Source organism: Leptodactylus fuscus, chromosome 2 (genome assembly GCF_031893055.1).
Source record: "Leptodactylus fuscus isolate aLepFus1 chromosome 2, aLepFus1.hap2, whole genome shotgun sequence".
Taxonomy (NCBI): domain Eukaryota; kingdom Metazoa; phylum Chordata; class Amphibia; order Anura; family Leptodactylidae; genus Leptodactylus; species Leptodactylus fuscus.
This window is the reverse complement of record NC_134266.1, coordinates 262,824,519-262,844,004: the sequence shown is the minus strand read 5'-3', so window position 1 is coordinate 262,844,004 and position 19,486 is coordinate 262,824,519. Positions and strand designations below refer to the sequence as shown.

General features: G+C 43.0%; 1 protein-coding gene across 1 annotated transcript; it reads right to left on the bottom strand.

The window, feature by feature from the left end:
• Window positions 1-13,757, bottom strand: VSTM5 (V-set and transmembrane domain containing 5). The gene is made up of 4 exons (XM_075266154.1): window positions 13,437-13,757; window positions 3,394-3,720; window positions 3,171-3,308; window positions 1-587 (listed from the first exon to the last, which is right to left on the bottom strand). The coding sequence occupies exons 1-4, from the start codon at window positions 13,516-13,518 to the stop codon at window positions 553-555; spliced, it is 582 nt and encodes a 193-aa protein (XP_075122255.1). The 5' UTR covers window positions 13,519-13,757; the 3' UTR covers window positions 1-552.
• Between the last annotated feature and the right edge of the window lie 5,729 nt (window positions 13,758-19,486).

Here is a 19,486-nt window from a genome sequence, read left to right as displayed (position 1 = left end):
TCCATTTCACAGTTCCATTTATAAAACGTATATATCTACACAGTGCATTCTCGTCACAAGAGCTGACAATTCAATAGCACATCGATTCCAGTTACTTAAAGTGACAACTTAAACATAGGCTGTAAACAAAAGGCTCCACAGGCCGCACTAAAATACATGATAAAGGGAGACGGAGACCCTGTCGTCACCATGGAGAGCTCAGGAGAACACCGCACACAGCAGACCCTCGAGGAATCTCCACGGACTGGTTGTATCACCGATAAGACTGGAGACAATGGTTTATACTGGTCGCTCCAGTTTGCGCTGACTTTCCTCTGTGCACTTGCTTGCAAACTCCAATCCATCAGATGGAAACGTCCTTCAAATGTGAAGGTAAATACTGCAGAACCGGCTCCGTAATGCGGCATCCAGTGCGTACGAATCCGTTATCATAGCAACATATCGAATAACACTCATCACCCCCTCCCCACCCCCGATCACTGGTAAACATGACTTCACGCTGGACAATAGTCTCTGTAGTGCCTTGAGGTAGGTGGTCCATGCCGATGGTGCTTAGTCGGAAATTATACGGAGCTCAATCTCTTCTGCTGCAAGGAACACAATGGAGGAGCGTTATTAGAGCCCATAAGGTCTATAATATAACATGTCAGCCGTGACGGATACAATTATACAATGCACATATATATGTATATTCATATGGCCTTTAATAAGAGCTGTAATTTGGCCACCTACGAACTGACTGTCACTGCAGAATGAATGTTCTAGGTGCACATTTATTAGGCCTTGGCGTACAAGTAGGACCGGGCGATTGATCGAAAAATAACCAAAACCGAACATCAACCAGAATAAACAACGTGATTTTGTGCACGTCCGAATTAGACCTGGGTACATAGTGGTTCACGTGTTGTCCTGACGCATGGACGCCAGCGTCACAACGCTGTGTGACCCATGTGACCACGGCCCTGACGTCGGACAAAAGCTCCGAAGAGAACAGGTAGCCGCCCCGGAGCCCAGGAAAGGAGAGTAACACTGTTATCTATTTTTGATCATCTGCCCTGGGCCTCCGCTTATAATACTTTGGTGCAGGGGCGTAACTACCGAGGTAGCAGTGGTAGTAGCTGCCACAAGGCCCGGGACATTGCGCCCTGGGTCATGTGACATCCCGGACGTCATTGAAGATGGCCGACACCACCAAGGAGTGCAGCGGAGCCGGGGATAGGTAAGTAACAGTGTTTTTTATGTTTTTATCCTCCCTTGGTTCTCCGATTATTATATTCTGGGGTATGAACAGACTCTAGACCAGGGGTGGGCAATTAATTTTCCCATGGGGCCGCATAAGAATTTGAAACTATGCTAGAGGGCCGCGCCACGGCAAATTTAGCTCCACCCACGTCTATGCTGACTCCGCCCATCCCCAATCATCTTTCCATGTGCCCCCACAAAGTATAATCCTCCTACAGTCACCCGTACATTATATGCCCCCACATTATAATGTTCCCTTCCAACTGCCCCACAGTATTAAGTCCCTCTCCTGGTGCCCCAGTATAAACTGGTGAAAACTAAAGGGGACATGAAACTGGAGCAGCTGCAGGGGGACATTAAACAGTGGGGGTAGTTGGAGGGGGAAAATAAATTGACAGCTGGAGCGGGACATGAAACTGGGGGCAACTAGAGGGGGACATTAAAATCGGGAAGCAGACATTAAACCGTAGGGGTAGCTGGAGGGTGACATTAAATTGGGGGCAACTAGAGGCAGACAGGTCCCCCTCCAGCTTCCTCCACGGTTTAATGTCCCCCCATTTTAAGTGCCCTCTTCATCTACCCCCAGTTTCATGTCCCCCCCTCCATCTCTCCCCCAGTTTCATGCCCCCCCCCCTCCATCTGCCATCTCTGTCCTAGTATAACATTCCCCTTCCATCTCTGCCCCTAGGTTACTGAGACACACACACACACACACACACACACACACACACACACATAGACAGACAGACACATATAGACAGACAGACACATATAGACAGACAGACACATATAGACACATACACACAGACAGACACATATAGACAGACAGACACATATAGACACACACAGACAGACAGACACACACATACAGACAGACACATATAGACAGACAGACACATATAGACACACACATACAGACACACACATATAGACAGACACATATAGACACACACACATATAGACAGACACATATAGACACACACACATATAGACAGACACATATAGACACACACATACAGACACATAGACGCACACATACAGACACATAGACACACACACACATACAGACAGACACATATAGACACACACACACACTCTCCACCCTGCATCTCACCTTACATCTTTCAGTACCTTACGACACACACCACATGTCTCCATCTTCTGCCGGCACTAAGACACGCCCCTCCCCCGACACGCCTCCCTAGTCAAAGCTGTGCGGGACGGACTGAGGGGCGTGGTTTAAATCACGTAATCAACATTATCCGTAATTGAGGTAAAATGCCTGATTAATCGAGATTTTGGATTAGGTCATAATCACCCAGCCCTATGCACAAGGTATAAAAATGTCACCAAATTTTTGTGCAAATTGAGGTTTGACTTTTTTCTGTTTTACATCACCTTCATGGACAGGGTATGGCGCAGGCAATGTGCTACATTAATGATGCTATAAAAAATCACTGAAATGTACAAACTGGTGTAGATTTCAGTGTTCAGGCACATGGCCCATATCTGTATTTAAAGGGACATTCTAGAACAGAGTTCAATATTTTATCAGTGGGGTTCCAACCCCCAGCACCTCCACCGATCTTCTAAGTGAACCCCAACTGCAGTACCAGATAAAGCCACAACCATATGTATGGCACTGTTCTGGGTAAACAATGAAAGGGGGGGTACAATGTGGAGTGCTGCAAACACTTAACTAAGCTGATCAGCTTGGGTTCCCGGAAAGTGGATTTCCACCAATTAAAAATGGATAAACTAATCTAGGTAGTACTGGAAAACCTCCTTGTTTACATGAGATGACCCTGCAACTTCTCAGGCACTATATTTCTCCTAGAGGTCCGTTGGGTCCCCTAACCAAGGGCCCTAGGTCAAATTCCACCACCTCTAACCCATCCCAATGCAATAAGACATCGGAATATAGTTACCTCTCCGATGCTGCTTCCTCTTCTGGGCAATATTAATACACTTGTTGCACACCCACATGAGGCAGACTAACACGGCCGACCCTGCCGCAAGAAATGCAATGAACACAGCCACAAAGTAAAACTCCTCGTAGCGGATTTCTGAAACGAGAAAAAGTCACGATAAAGATGTCGCAACTCAACCCTAAAATAGGAAAATGCCAAGAGAAGAGGAGAGAGGTTCTACCATGAACATTGAGGATTATTGTGCTCTGCTTGGTACTTCCAAAGTCATCACTCACTGTGATCATATAGAAACCAGTGTCTCTGACTTCCACATTCTGCAGCTGTATGGAGCCATTCTCAAACTTGTAGACCCGACCCGCGTACTGGTTGGAGATATTAACGTAAGAGTTCACCTTCCACTCAATGATACACTGCGATTTCCAGCTTGACATGTATTGCCATTGTATCCATGAGGTTCCATTCGTTGAGTATTCCACAGACAGGAGGACATTTTGGGTCACTGTTGCATTGATGATGGGATCTGGGACCACCAAGGTGATTCCTTCACCTGGAAAGGAAAGGGAAAACTTTCATGAAGTCATGTTAGGTGCAGATTCTCTAGTTCGCATCATTTCAGCATGGACTGTATTATATAGTCAGGGTGAAGGATCGGTCATATCTGACATTGGATTAATGTCAAGGCCAATTCTGGCTTTCCTGCTGCCTGAGGCGAAATGGCGAGGTTTGAAAATGAAGCTTCATTATCACTGTGCATGCACACCACTCAGCACTGAAGCCACATGAATGAGATACGTCAGGCACATGCACAATGATTGAAAGAAACCGGTGACATACACTCAGCTCAGCTTAAATGGATCCTATCATTGGATACCCTTTTTTGCTCCCTAACACGTAGGAATAGCCTTAAGAAAGGCTATTTCTTAAGGCTATTCTTCTTCTACCTTTAGATGTCTTCTCCGCGCTGCTGTTTGGTAGATCCCCATTTTCTTCGGTATGCAAATGCGTTCTCTCACAGCACTGGAGGCGGGCCCCAGCGCTCAAACAGCACTGGAGGCGTCCCAAATGCTGCGAGAGAACTCTCCAGCGACACCTCTATCTTCTTCTGGAACGACCTCTCCCTTTGTCTTCTTCCATCCTGGGTTTCAATCTTCTAGGCATCGGGTAGAGCCAACTGCGCATGCCCGGGCCTCAAGAAAATGGCCGCTTACACCAGCTTACTGTGTCGCGCGCTTGCGCAGTCGGCTCTGCCCGAGGCCTAGAAGATTGAAACCCAGGACGGAAGAAGACACAGGGAGAGGGCGTTCCAGAAGAAGATAGAGGCGTCGCTGGAGATTTCTCTCGCAGCATTGGGGACACCCCCAGTGCTGTTTGAGCGCTGAGGACCGCCCCCAGTGCTGCGAGAGAACTCATTTGCATACCGAAGAAAACCTAGATCTCTACCGAACGGCGGCGCAGAAAAGACATCTAAAGGTAGGAGAAGAATAGCCTTTCTTAAGGCTATTCCTATGTGTTAGTCAGAAAAAAAGGTATCCAATGATAGGATCCCTTTAAATGGGTTGCCTAGGAGTTGAACAAACTCCACAGGGGCCTTGGGCAGGTGTCTCCCGCCACAGCCTGCTTAATTGCACACCATACCTTTATGCCTGGAAGCCCCAGGTGACCACTGAGAGGAATCATTGGCCTTAGTGGTCGCTGGAGAGCGACTAGTGATATTTGTGAGTGACAACACCAGTCCATTTCCAGAAACCGCTAAGGTCTGATTGGTCTCAGCAGTCATGTGGGGCCCAGGGCTTCTAGGGAACAAAGTACAGTGTGAACCCAACAGGCTATAGCAGCACACATCTGTGCACCAGAGACAGGGGAGTATGGTTTTTTTTTTTTTGTTTTTTTTTTGGGGGGGGTTATGTTACACCTGCTCTGGCCCCTCTGGAGATAATGTCTCATAGTGGCCCCTCCATACAGTATAATGTCCCATAGTGGGTGCAGTACACAGTATTATGTCTCATAGTGGCCCCTCCATACAGTATAATGTCCCATAGTAGCCTTCACACAGTATAATGATTCACACTAACCCGTCCATACAGTATAGTATTATGTAGTGGCCCCTCCATACAGTGTAGTATCCTATAGTGGCCCCTATGGATTTTGTTACAAATTTTGGGGTTCACCACTAACGGGTGTCTTTCTTTGGGCCTCTTCAGGTCTCAGAGATGTCATGAATGACATCAGAGACCACTTCAGCTTGTGATTGGGCACAAACAGTCCTACCAGCGCCATGACGGATAATGATGCCAACGTCACCACTGAGGCTCAATCTCACCTTATGACATCTGCAGCCCTGATCACCATTACCTAGTGTCATGGTATACTTTTGTTATGATCTCTACATCAGGATCTCCCCTTATTGTCTGTGAGGTTCCAATTCTTAAGTACCCTCTATGTTACTATTGTATTCCATCTAGACAGTGCAATGTCTCTACAACCACAAAGGGGTGCCCCAGTTCATTGTTTAACCCCTAGGGAGGCTTAAAATAATAGATAGTGAATACTCACCTGTCTGTTCGACCGGGGAGCCAGTGGAGAGTCTCCATTTTGGTGCCCGCTCTACCTAGGACGTTGAGTTCATCAGCCAGTAAGTTGCCTTCTGAAATTCCTTGCCAAATTCCGTAGTGTGAACATACCCTATACCCAGTGTAGCCAGTGAAGTTGTTATCTACCCTACATGTTCTAATATAGATGGCCACTAGATCTATGAGGGTCTTGGTTGTTGGACCATCACAGATCTAATATTGAAAGCCCATCATGAAGATAGACCATCAATATCAGAACGTGGACAATTGGACAAGCCCTTTAAGTGCACACTGTCCTATAAGTGCTCATTGTGATCTATTTCTATACTATGTGTGTACCCTACAAGCACTCAGGTTAACGCACTGCACTTTGATCACTCAGCCATAAAGCTGGATCACTAATAACGGATTTACTGACATATATAAACCATTGATCAGGATGGGAGATAAGACATATCAGCTCACCTAGTGATGGGTTTAGTTATAAGTCTTTAGAAGTGAAGATCTGAACTCTATTGACATGTCTGTTCTAGTACATAATTGTATACCCATAAAATAGCAATCCTGCACATCTTATGTTTGACCTCTGTCTGTCCTGTTCCTCTATTATTCTTCCTGTTAATGTATAAAAAAAAAAAAATTGACATCAAGGTATTGCCATTCTGAAAAATTTATGAAAAAGAAAAAGTCCACAGCTCATCTAAACTGAAGGAGATCGGCAACACTTTAAGTGCACGGAAAACAACCCCCCGGCTGGGGCCTTTATTAGTAAAAGCATAAAAAATAGGTACCAGATACAGGAATAGAAAAATGTAGAAAAAACTTGACTACGTGTTTCAGGATATCTGTCCCTTACTCATGCTGAGCACTGCCATGAGTAAGGGACGGATGTCCTGAAACGCGTAGTTAAGTTTTTTTCTACATTTTTCTATTCCTGTATCTGGTACCTATTTTTTATGCTTTTACTAATAAAGGCTAAGTTTTATTATATTTCACTTTTTTGTGCTGAAAACTTTTTTGATTTTCTCTGGATTGCCATTCTCCTTGCTGGAAGGCATTATCCCTGTACTGTGACATCACTGTGTGTATTATCCCTGTACTGTGACATCACTGTGTGTATTATCCCTGTACTGTGACATCACTGTGTGTATTATCCCTGTACTGTGACATCACTGTGTGTATTATGCCTGTACTGTGACATCACTGTGTGTATTATCTCTGTACTGTGACATCACTGTGTGTATTATCTCTGTACTGTGACATCACTGTGTGTATTATCCCTGTACTGTGACATCACTGTGTGTATTATCTCTGTACTGTGACATCACTGTGTGTATTATCCCTGTACTGTGACATCACTGTGTGTATTATGCCTGTACTGTGACATCACTGTGTGTATTATCTCTGTACTGTGACATCACTGTGTGTATTATCCCTGTACTGTGACATCACTGTGTGTATTATCTCTGTACTGTGACATCACTGTGTGTATTATCCCTGTACTGTGGCATCACTGTGTGTATTATCTCTGTACTGTGACATCACTGTGTGTATTATCTCTGTACTGTGACATCACTGTGTGTATTATCTCTGTACTGTGACATCACTGTGTGTATTATCTCTGTACTGTGACATCACTGTGTGTATTATCTCTGTACTGTGACATCACTGTGTGTATTATCCCTGTATTGTGACATCACTGTGTGTATTATCCCTGTACTGTGACATCACTGTGTGTATTATCCCTGTACTGTGACATCACTGTGTGTATTATCTCTGTACTGTGACATCACTGTGTGTATTATCCCTGTACTGTGACATCACTGTGTGTATTATCTCTGTACTGTGACATCACTGTGTGTATTATCTCTGTACTGTGACATCACTGTGTGTATTATCCCTGTATTGTGACATCACTGTGTGTATTATCCCTGTACTGTGACATCACTGTGTGTATTATCTCTGTACTGTGACATCATTGTGTGTATTATCCCTGTACTGTGACATCACTGTGTGTATTATCCCTGTACTGTGACATCACTGTGTGTATTATCCCTGTACTGTGACATCACTGTGTGTATTATCCCTGTACTGTGACATCACTGTGTGTATTATCTCTGTACTGTGACATCACTGTGTGTATTATCCCTGTACTGTGACATCACTGTGTGTATTATTCCTGTACTGTGACATCACTGTGTGTATTATCCCTGTACTGTGACATCACTGTGTGTATTATCCCTGTACTGTGACATCACTGTGTGTATTATCTCTGTACTGTGACATCACTGTGTGTATTATCCCTGTACTGTGACATCACTGTGTGTATTATTCCTGTACTGTGACATCACTGTGTGTATTATCCCTGTACTGTGACATCATTGTGTGTATTATCCCTGTACTGTGACATCACTGTGTGTATTATCCCTGTACTGTGACATCACTGTGTGTATTATCCCTGTACTGTGACATCACTGTGTGTATTATCCCTGTACTGTGACATCACTGTGTGTATTATCTCTGTACTGTGACATCACTGTGTGTATTATCCCTGTACTGTGACATCACTGTGTGTATTATCCCTGTACTGTGACATCACTGTGTGTATTATCCCTGTACTGTGACATCACTGTGTGTATTATCTCTGTATTGTGACATCACTGTGTGTATTATCTCTGTACTGTGACATCACTGTGTGTATTATCCCTGTACTGTGACATCACTGTGTGTATTATCCCTGTACTGTGACATCACTGTGTGTATTATCCTATACTGTGACATCACTGTGTGTATTATCCCTGTACTGTGACATCACTGTGTGTATTATCCCTGTACTGTGACATCACTGTGTGTATTATCCTGTACTGTGACATCACTGTGTGTATTATCCTGTACTGTGACATCACTGTGTGTATTATCTCTGTTCTGTAATAAAGACAGTTTTCCTTACAGTTTTATAACTCTCTCCACACTTATATTATTGTCCCTGTATATTGGGGGAGACCAGTCTAATTATAATCCTTTCCTGTTCTGCTGCGGGGGGTCCGTGCCCTGTCCTGATGTTTTGCTCTGTAGTCCTGAGGTTACTTGTCACACCCATGATTGAAATCATTTCATTTACAACCAAAAACAAATTCAAGAGACCTCTGTCTTTTACCTTGTCTAGTGCGGACATGTATTTAGTAAGATTTTGTTGCAGGCATTGACCAATATACTGATATATTTGTTACTGATGGCAGGAATTACATTAAAGGGATTTATGGGCAAAATCTAAAAATTGACATATATGGAATGGTGCAGAATAAATAAAAAGTGTTCTTCACTTCCTCTTTGCCCTGCTATTCCAGTGTCGGGTCTCTGATCCTCTCCGTCTTTCTCCAATGTCAGTCCTCCTATGATGGAGCACATCAATGGCCCCCCATGTGGCCCATCACTGGGCATAATGGTCATCATGTGCAGTAGTCCGGTCCATCATCACTACAAAGATTAAAGGGATTGCTGTCATGGAGACGTATTTCCTATCCACAGGACTACGGGATAAGTGCCCGATTGCTGGCGTTCCCAGTGATCAGGAGGACGGGCGCTGGAAAGTCCCCATAAAGTCTCCTTATAAATGGAGCGCCAGTGCGCTCAGAACCAGCCTCATAGAAGTGAATGGAGCGCCGATCCTGCAAGCAAATCAGCGCTCCATTCACAAGAAGGCCTTAGGGGGGCTTTCTGTCTCCCGTCTTTTTATCAGAACATGAAGGCCTCTCTCTACAACAGGGGTAGGGAACCTTCATCTCTCCAGCTGCTGTGAAACTACAATTCCCAACATGCTCCATTCACTTCCATGGGAGTTCCAAGAACAGCAGAGCCAGTGTGCATGCTGGGAGTTGTAGTTTTGCAACAGCTGGAGAGCCGTACGTTCCCTACCCCTGCTCTACAGTGTAAGGTATTGAGTCTAATCTAAGATAGAAATGAAGTGAATGAAGCGGGAAATCCATTATTTTTAGTAATTGTTTTATTTATGAATCTGTAGTCAGTAATTGATGTAGTAGATAGAATACAGACGCTTCCTGGCAGGAAGTCACAGCAATGCATTATTGAGTGGAGATGGTCCAATGCCGCTAAGTGCAAAGAGCGCTCTGGTGAGTATAGAGGTACCAGGGTGAGCGAAAAGAGCCCAGAAACCAAAGAGGTCCTCGAACTCTCCTCCGCCAGGGTGCTAAAAACCACTCTGGGCAACCATTACTTGTCGGAGGGATTGCTTGGCAGTAAACTGGACATAAAGGGGGAGATTTAGGATGACTGGCGCCTGGAGGGAAATCCAATGAGAGTCTACCTGTCCTTTGGACCGGAACCTGAGGTGGCCTCCGCCTCAGGTTCCGGTCCAAAAAACCCCGTGTGAACTTACCCTAAATGATACTAAATCTAGCGGGATTGATGTTCCTACCCCCTGTACGCCCCCACCCCGCCACATTTTTGGGAAAGGAGAAGCACAAAAACCGAATGGGGCACTTCTATTAAGCTACTTGCACCTTTTTGAACAAAAAATGCCAAATTTGTTTTGGACACTTTTTACACACGGTTATGACTTCTAAGACAGGGCCCCGGCTTCAGGTAAGGGGGCACGGACTAAATTGCTATCACCTGCACCAGATTTTGACATATTTTTCTGACGTTAACTAAGCCAACGAATAGGAGGTGTAAAGTCTAATAATGTGACAGATTTATCAAACAGCATTAGGTACTGTGATAAATCTGATGTAGTATAAGCCCCATTGTATAGAATGATGATAGGATGTCAGAATGTTAGTGTATATGTTTTTGTCACTTATCCTCTACCCTGTGTCTGACCACTAGAACCCCCAATCATATGAGAACAGGGGCCCCTGAGTGCCTCATGTGAATTGAGTCGTAGAACCAAATAATTGCAACAAGTTGGTAGAAATTTTCATTTCGATTTAAGCGCAGATTGTTTTCAGCCATGATCCCGTACAATAGACCACGAGTTCTTCCTGTCATAGTACTAGCTGTACTGTAAAACAAACACATGGCCCATCCCATCCTTATCTGGAGGTGTAACTGTAGTAGAGTATGAGAAAGATGTGCGGGGTGTGGACACTTGGTGAAAAGTAATTTCCCACTCTCTCCACCCCGGTAGATACACACGAGGTGATCGTAGGGACAAGGATGTATTGACTTTATTGCAGGAGTTAATATGTATGTGCCGTTACTATATACAGAGATAGGAAGCAGTAGAATATCCCTGTACTATATAGTCCTATATAGAACCTAGACACACATCCACTTTGTTTCTGGCATGGTGGTCTTTGCCGTCTGAAATTCTTAAACCACTTCATTTCATAACCCAGCCCATCGTTGGGGTAGTGCAGTGAATGATATTACAAGTATATAGGTACAAGTATACAGTAAATTATATATCAGGTCATCATTATATCCGGTTACACAAAAAGTGCGGAATAAAATACTGAAAATTTGCCGTTTTTATACTGGCCACTGGAGCCGTACAGTAAGCTAACACTACCTGCTTTCTGCAGCTCACTCTCAGCTTTGCTGTGTATACTGGGACACAATCAGCAGAGTCATCTCATTACTATTATTGGATGTTATTGGAGTTATTGATAGGCTAAAGCAGTATACGCAATATACGAATAGGCTCTGTATACAGCTCCTTTTTCACTCCCTGGCCTCAGGAATATGCTCTTTCACATAATGGAGCCAAGACTTGGTCCACGCAGGACCCCGCACCAATCAGCTGATCCAGCCACGGCCTGCATTGGAAGTAACTACACGGGCTAAAAGCAATTCTGCTCTGATTCAAGTAGTAGGTGCAGAGCAGCAATACCCTAGTGCCACCACTATATAGTGGACATAGCTGCAGCTCCTTGACTTGAACAGGAGCGGAGCTGTTTCCAGCCCCCTGTGTATCTTTCAGCTGATCGGTTTATGATTCGGCCATCGAAACCCCAGATACTGATGACTTAGACATCAGTATAAAAAATCACCAAGGGGTCAGAAAAAAACCCTTTTCTTCTAAGGTGAGACTTGTGCAGTGGCCACTAGAGGGGAAATTTAGTATTACATGCTGTCCATTCAAATGAATGGATGACCACGTCATTCAAATGAATGGATGATCGCGTCATTCAAATGAATGGATGACCACGTCATTGAAATGAATGGGTGACCACGTCATTCAAATGAATGGGTGACCACATAATACAGTCATAGCTATAGATTCAATTTTTTCTGTTATGAGCACATTCCATCAGTAGTCACACATGGTCATACTCCTGAACAAGCCCTTTAAATGTCAGAGAGTTGTGCAGTGGCCACTAGAGGGGAAATTGAGTATTACATGCGGTCCATTCAAATGAATGGATGACCACTTCATTCAAATGAATGGGTGACCACGTCATTCAAATGAATGGGTGACCACATAATACAGTCATAGCTATACATTCAATTTTTTCTGTTATGAGCACATTCCATCAGTAGTCACACATGGTCATACTCCTGAACAAGCCCTTTAAATGTCAGAGAGTTGTGCAGTGGCCACTAGAGGGGAAATTGAGTATTACATGCGGTCCATTCAAATGAATGGATGACCACATCATTGAAATGAATGGATGACCACGTCATTCAAATGAATGGATGACCACATCATTCAAATGAATGGGTGACCACGTCATTCAAATGAATGGGTGACCACGTCATTCAAATGAATGGGTGATCACATAATACAGCCATATCTATACTGTACATTCAATTTTTTCTGTTCTGAGCACATTCCATCAGTAGTCACACATGGTCATACTCCTGAACAAGCCCTTTAAATGTCAGAACAAGCTCAGCTGTGCCATATGTGTACATGTATCCATAGGCACGAATGGGTTGATTTCCCTTAATACCAATTTTTTGCGACTCTTATATTCAGTCAGGACTGCAGATCGTCCAAGAAAATCTCAGTATAGGTTTTCTTGAAGACATAAGAATATGACTGCGTAATAACCCGGCATATCCTGCAGCCTCGCGCCTACAACCTGTTAGGAAGATGAAAAGCAGGATCCATTAGAGACGAGCTTTCAATGGATTCCCTTGGAGGATGGATTGATACTTACACAGCATTAGGATTTCTACTCTGCTGCGTTTACACAGTGACCAACGCTCCACTCAGGCGGATGTACGAATAATAAATGATAGACACATCGGCATTCACATGCACTCATACATTGCTGGAATTTTTTCTAATTTTTCCAATTTCCATATCAGAATTTCAGCGATCACAGTGATCGGAGTCGTACGGAGATCGGCGATCACTTGATTATTACTATGTTTTACTATAGTATGTGTAAGCTCAGTCAAAAAACACCTTAAAGGGACAAGTACATGATATCGGCAGCCCCTGAACACTATATTGCGTATATTGGATCAACGCCACGTATCCGAATTTGTCATGTAGTATGTGCACCTGTAAAGATTGCACACTGAGATATCACTATGAGTTGTCCCGATAACATGGCCAGCTCTGCTACATCTTTATCAGAGTATTAAGGGTGGAGTAAGCAGAGCGGTTGTAGATACTGTAGGTGCAACATGTGGTCTGTCTGCAGTCTACAGTACAGGGCACGCTGGCACCTGTGGTTCCACAACCACCGCAGCAATGGACCAGAAAATAATTGGCACTTACTTTGCCGGATCGGATGAAGGAGACATAATGTGAAGAACACTACAGATGCTCTGACTTGGCTCCAGCCTTTGAGATTCTTCATGGGCGAGATGGTGAGGGCACATTTCAGGTTCTTTTGTATCTGGCGTGGCAGTAAAGCATGATGATGAGGATGGCTAATCTTATTCCTTCTTCATGGATGGAGGCGAGGAGAAGAATCCAGCTCTTGTGTGTGCACAGCACCTGCACTATGCACATCACCTTACTCCTCGCTGCTCCTTATATCTGTTGCTGAGAGGCTGCAGTCACTGAGACTCTGGTTAAACCAGTTTTCATAGGCACGTCCTTTAAAAGACACACACACAGCAAATGCAGCGAGCCTGTTTACAGCACATGCCCAGTTATTGATTTATGGTTATACTGGCGGCACTACAAAGACATCTATAGAGGGAAGGCCGGCACATCCACAGCAACTAATAATGGGCTGCAAGTGCATGCAACTCTGCATGGGGGTAATAGGCTGCCAATATTAGGCTTTATAATAAGGGATGGTTATATATAAGATGTGCGGCATCAAAAGGGAGCCACAGTACCCCCATAATACAACATAACAGAGTAACTATTGTATTGGAGTGGTGACAAAATATAGGGATAATACACACAGTGGTGTCACAGTACAGGATAATACACACAGTAATGTCACAGTACAAAGATAATATACACAGTGATGTCACAGTACAGAGATAATACACACAGTGATGTCACAGTACAGGGATAATACACACAGTGATGTCACAGTACAGAGATAATACACACAGTGATGTCACAGTACAGAGATAATACACACAGTGATGTCACAGTACAGGGATAATACACACAGTGATGTCACAGTACAGAGATAATACACACAGTGATGTCACAGTACAGAGATAATACACACAGTGATGTCACAGTACAGAGATAATACACACAGTGATGTCACAGTACAGGGATAATACACACAGTGATGTCACAGTACAGGATAATACACAGAGTGATATCACAGTACAGAGATAATACACACAGTGATGTCACAGTACAGGGATAATACACACAGTGATGTCACAGTACAGGGATAATACACACAGTGATGTCACAGTACAGAGATAATACACACAGTGATGTCACAGTACAGGGATAATACACACAGTGATGTCACAGTACAGGGATAATACACACAGTGATGTCACAGTACAGAGATAATACACACAGTGATGTCACAGTACAGGGATAATACACAGTGATGTCACAGTACAGGGATAATACACACAGTGATGTCACAGTACAGAGATAATACACACAGTGATGTCACAGTACAGAGATAATACACACAGTGATGTCACAGTACAGAGATAATACACACAGTGATGTCACAGTACAGGGATAATACACACAGTGATGTCACAGTACAGGATAATACACAGAGTGATGTCACAGTACAGAGATAATACACACAGTGATGTCACAGTACAGGATAATACACAGAGTGATGTCACAGTACAGAGATAATACACACAGTGATGTCACAGTACAGGGATAATACACACAGTGATGTCACAGTACAGAGATAATACACACAGTGATGTCACAGTACAGAGATAATACACACAGTGATGTCACAGTACAGGATAATACACAGAGTGATGTCACAGTACAGAGATAATACACACAGTGATGTCACAGTACAGGGATAATACACACAGTGATGTCACAGTACAGAGATAATACACACCGTGATGTCACAGTACAGAGATAATACACACAGTGATGTCACAGTACAGGGATAATACACAGTGATGTCACAGTACAGGGATAATACACACAGTGATGTCACAGTACAGAGATAATACACACAGTGATGTCACAGTACAGGATAATACACACAGTGATGTCACAGTACAGAGATAATACACACAGTGATGTCACAGTACAGGGATAATACACACAGTGATGTCACAGGACAGGGATAATACACACAGTGATGTCACAGTACAGAGATAATACACACAGTGATGTTACAGTACAGGGATAATACACACAGTGATGTCACAGTACAGGGATAATACACACAGTGATATCACAGTACAGGATAATACACACAGTGATGTCACAGTACAGAGATAATACACACAGTGATGTCACAGTACAGAGATAATACACACAGTGATGTCACAGTACAGGATAATACACACAGTGATGTCACAGTACAGGGATAATACACACAGTGATGTCACCGTACAGGGATAATACACACAGTGATGTCACAGTACAGAGATAATACACACAGTGATGTCACAGTACAGAGATAATACACACAGTGATGTCACAGTACAGAGATAATACACACAGTGATGTCACAGTACAGAGATAATACACACGGTGATGTCACAGTACAGGGATAATACACACAGTGATGTCACAGTACAGGATAATACACACAGTGATGTCACAGTACAGGGATAATACACACAGTGATGTCACAGTACAGGGATAATACACACAGTGATGTCACAGTACAGGGATAATACACACAGTGATGTCACAGTACAGGATAATACACACAGTGATGTCACAGTACAGGGATAATACACACAGTGATGTCACAGTACAGGGATAATACACACAGTGATGTCACAGTACAGGGATAATACACACAGTGATGTCACAGTACAGGATAATACACACAGTGATGTCACAGTACAGGGATAATACACACAGTGATGTCACAGTACAGGAGATAATACACACAGTGATGTCACAGTACAGAGATAATACACACAGTGATGTCACAGTACAGAGATAATACACACAGTGATGTCACAGTACAGGATAATACACACAGTGATGTCACAGTACAGGATAATACGCACAGTGATGTCACAGTACAGGATAATACACACAGTGATGTCACAGTACAGGATAATACACACAGTGATGTCACAGTACAGGGATAATACACACAGTGATGTCACAGTACAGAGATAATACACACAGTGATGTCACAGTACAGAGATAATACACACAGTGATGTCACAGTACAGGATAACACACACAGTGATGTCACAGTACAGGGACAATACACACAGTGATGTCACAGTACAGGGATAATACACACAGTGATGTCACAGTAAAGAGATAATACACACAGTGATGTCACAGTACAGGATAATACACACAGTGATGTCACAGTAAAGGGATAATACACACAGTGATGTCACAGTACAGAGATAATACACACAGTGATGTCACAGTACAGGATAATACACACAGTGATGTCACAGTACAGGATAATGCACACAGTGATGTCACAGTACAGGGATAATACACACAGTGATGTCACATTACAGAGATAATACACACAGTGATGTCACAGTACAGAGATAATACACACAGTGATGTCACAGTACAGGATAATACACACAGTGATGTCACAGTACAGGGACAATACACACAGTGATGTCACAGTACAGGGATAATACACACAGTGATGTCACAGTAAAGAGATAATACACACAGTGATGTCACAGTACAGGGATAATACACACAGTGATGTCACAGTACAGAGATAATACACACAGTGATGTCACAGTATAGGGATAATACACACAGTGATGTCACAGTACAGAGATAATACACACAGTGATGTTACAGTACAGGGATAATACACACAGTGATGTCACAGTACAGGATAATACACACAGTGATGTCACAGTACAGGGATAATACACACAGTGATGTCACAGTACAGATATAATACACACAGTGATGTCACAGTAAAGGGATAATACACACAGTGATGTCACAGTACAGAGATAATACACACAGTGATGTCACAGTACAGAGATAATACACATAGTGATGTCACAGTACAGGATTAATACACACAGTGATGTCACAGTATGAGATAATACACACAGTGATGTCACAGTACAGGATAATACACACAGTGATGTCACAGTACAGAGATAATACACACAGTGATGTCACAGTACAGGATAATACACACAGTGATGTCACAGTATGAGATAACACACACAGTTATGTCACAGTACAAGGATAATACACACAGTGATGTCACAGTACAGGGATAATACACACAGTGATGTCACAGTACAGGATAATACACACAGTGATGTCACAGTACAGGGATAATACACACAGTGATGTCACAGTACAGGGATAATACACACAGTGATGTCACAGTACAGGGATAATACACACAGTGATGTCACAGTACAGAGATAATACACACAGTGATGTCACAGTACAGGGATAATACACACAGTGATGTCACAGTACAGGGATAATACACACAGTGATGTCACAGTACAGGATAATACACACAGTGATGTCACAGTATAGGGATAATACACACAGTGATGTCACAGTACAGAGATAATACACACAGTGATGTCACAGTACAGGCATAATACACACAGTGATGGCACAGTACAGAGATAATACACACAGTGATGTCACAGTACAGGGATAATACACATAGTGATGTCACAGTACAGGATAATACACACAGTGATGTCACAGTACAGGGATAATACACACAGTGATGTCACAGTACAGGATAATACACACAGTGATGTCACAGTATAGGGATAATACACACAGTGATGTCACAGTACAGAGATAATACACACAGTGATGTCACAGTACAGGGATAATACACACAGTGATGTCACAGTAAAGAGATAATACACACAGTGATGTCACAGTACAGAGATAATACACACAGTGATGTCACAGTACAGGGATAATACACACAGTGATGTCACAGTACAGAGATAATACACACAGTAATGTCACAGTACAGGGATAATACACACAGTGATGTCACAGTATAGGGATAATACACACAGTGATGTCACAGTACAGAGATAATACACACAGTGATGTCACAATACAGAGATAATACACACAGTGATGTCACAGTACAGGGATAATACACAGTGATGTCACAGTACAGAGATAATACACACAGTGATGTCACAGTACAGGATAATACACACAGTGATGTCACAGTACAGGATTAATACACACAGTGATGTCACAGTACAGAGATAATACACACAGTGATGTCACAGTACAGAGATAATACACACAGTGATGTCACAGTACAGGATTAATACACACAGTGATGTCACAGTACAGGGATAATACACACAGTGATGTCACAGTACAGGATAATACACACAGTGATGTCACAGTACAGGATAATACACACAGTGATGTCACAGTACAGGATTAATACACACAGTGATGTCACAGTACAGGGATAATACACACAGTGATGTCACAGTACAGGGATAATACACACAGTGATGTCACAGTACAGGATAATACAAACAGTGATGTCACAGTACAGGGATAATACACACAGTGATGTCACAGTACAGAGATAATACACACAGTGATGTCACAGTACAGGGATAATACACACAGTGATGTCACAGTACAGAGATAATACACACAGTGATGTCACAGTACAGGATAATACACACAGTGATGTCACAGTACAGAGATAATACACACAGTGATGTTACAGTACAGGGATAATACACACAGTGATGTCACAGTACAGGGATAATACACACAGTGATGTCACAGTACAGAGATAATACACACAGTGATGTCACAGTACAGGGATAATACACACAGTGATGTCACAGTACAGGGATAATACACACAGTGATGTCACAGTACAGAGATAATACACACAGTGATGTCACAGTACAGGGATTATACACACAGTGATGTCACAGTACAGGGATAATACACACAGTGATGTCACAGTACAGAGATAATACACACAGTGATGTCACAGTACAAGGATAATGCACACAGTGATGTCACAGTACAGGATAATACACACAGTGATGTCACAGTACAGGGATAATACACACAGTGATGTCACAGTACAGGATAATACACACAGTGATGTCACAGTACAGGATAATACACACAGTGATGTCACAGTACAGGGATAATACACACAGTGATGTCACAGTACAGGGATAATA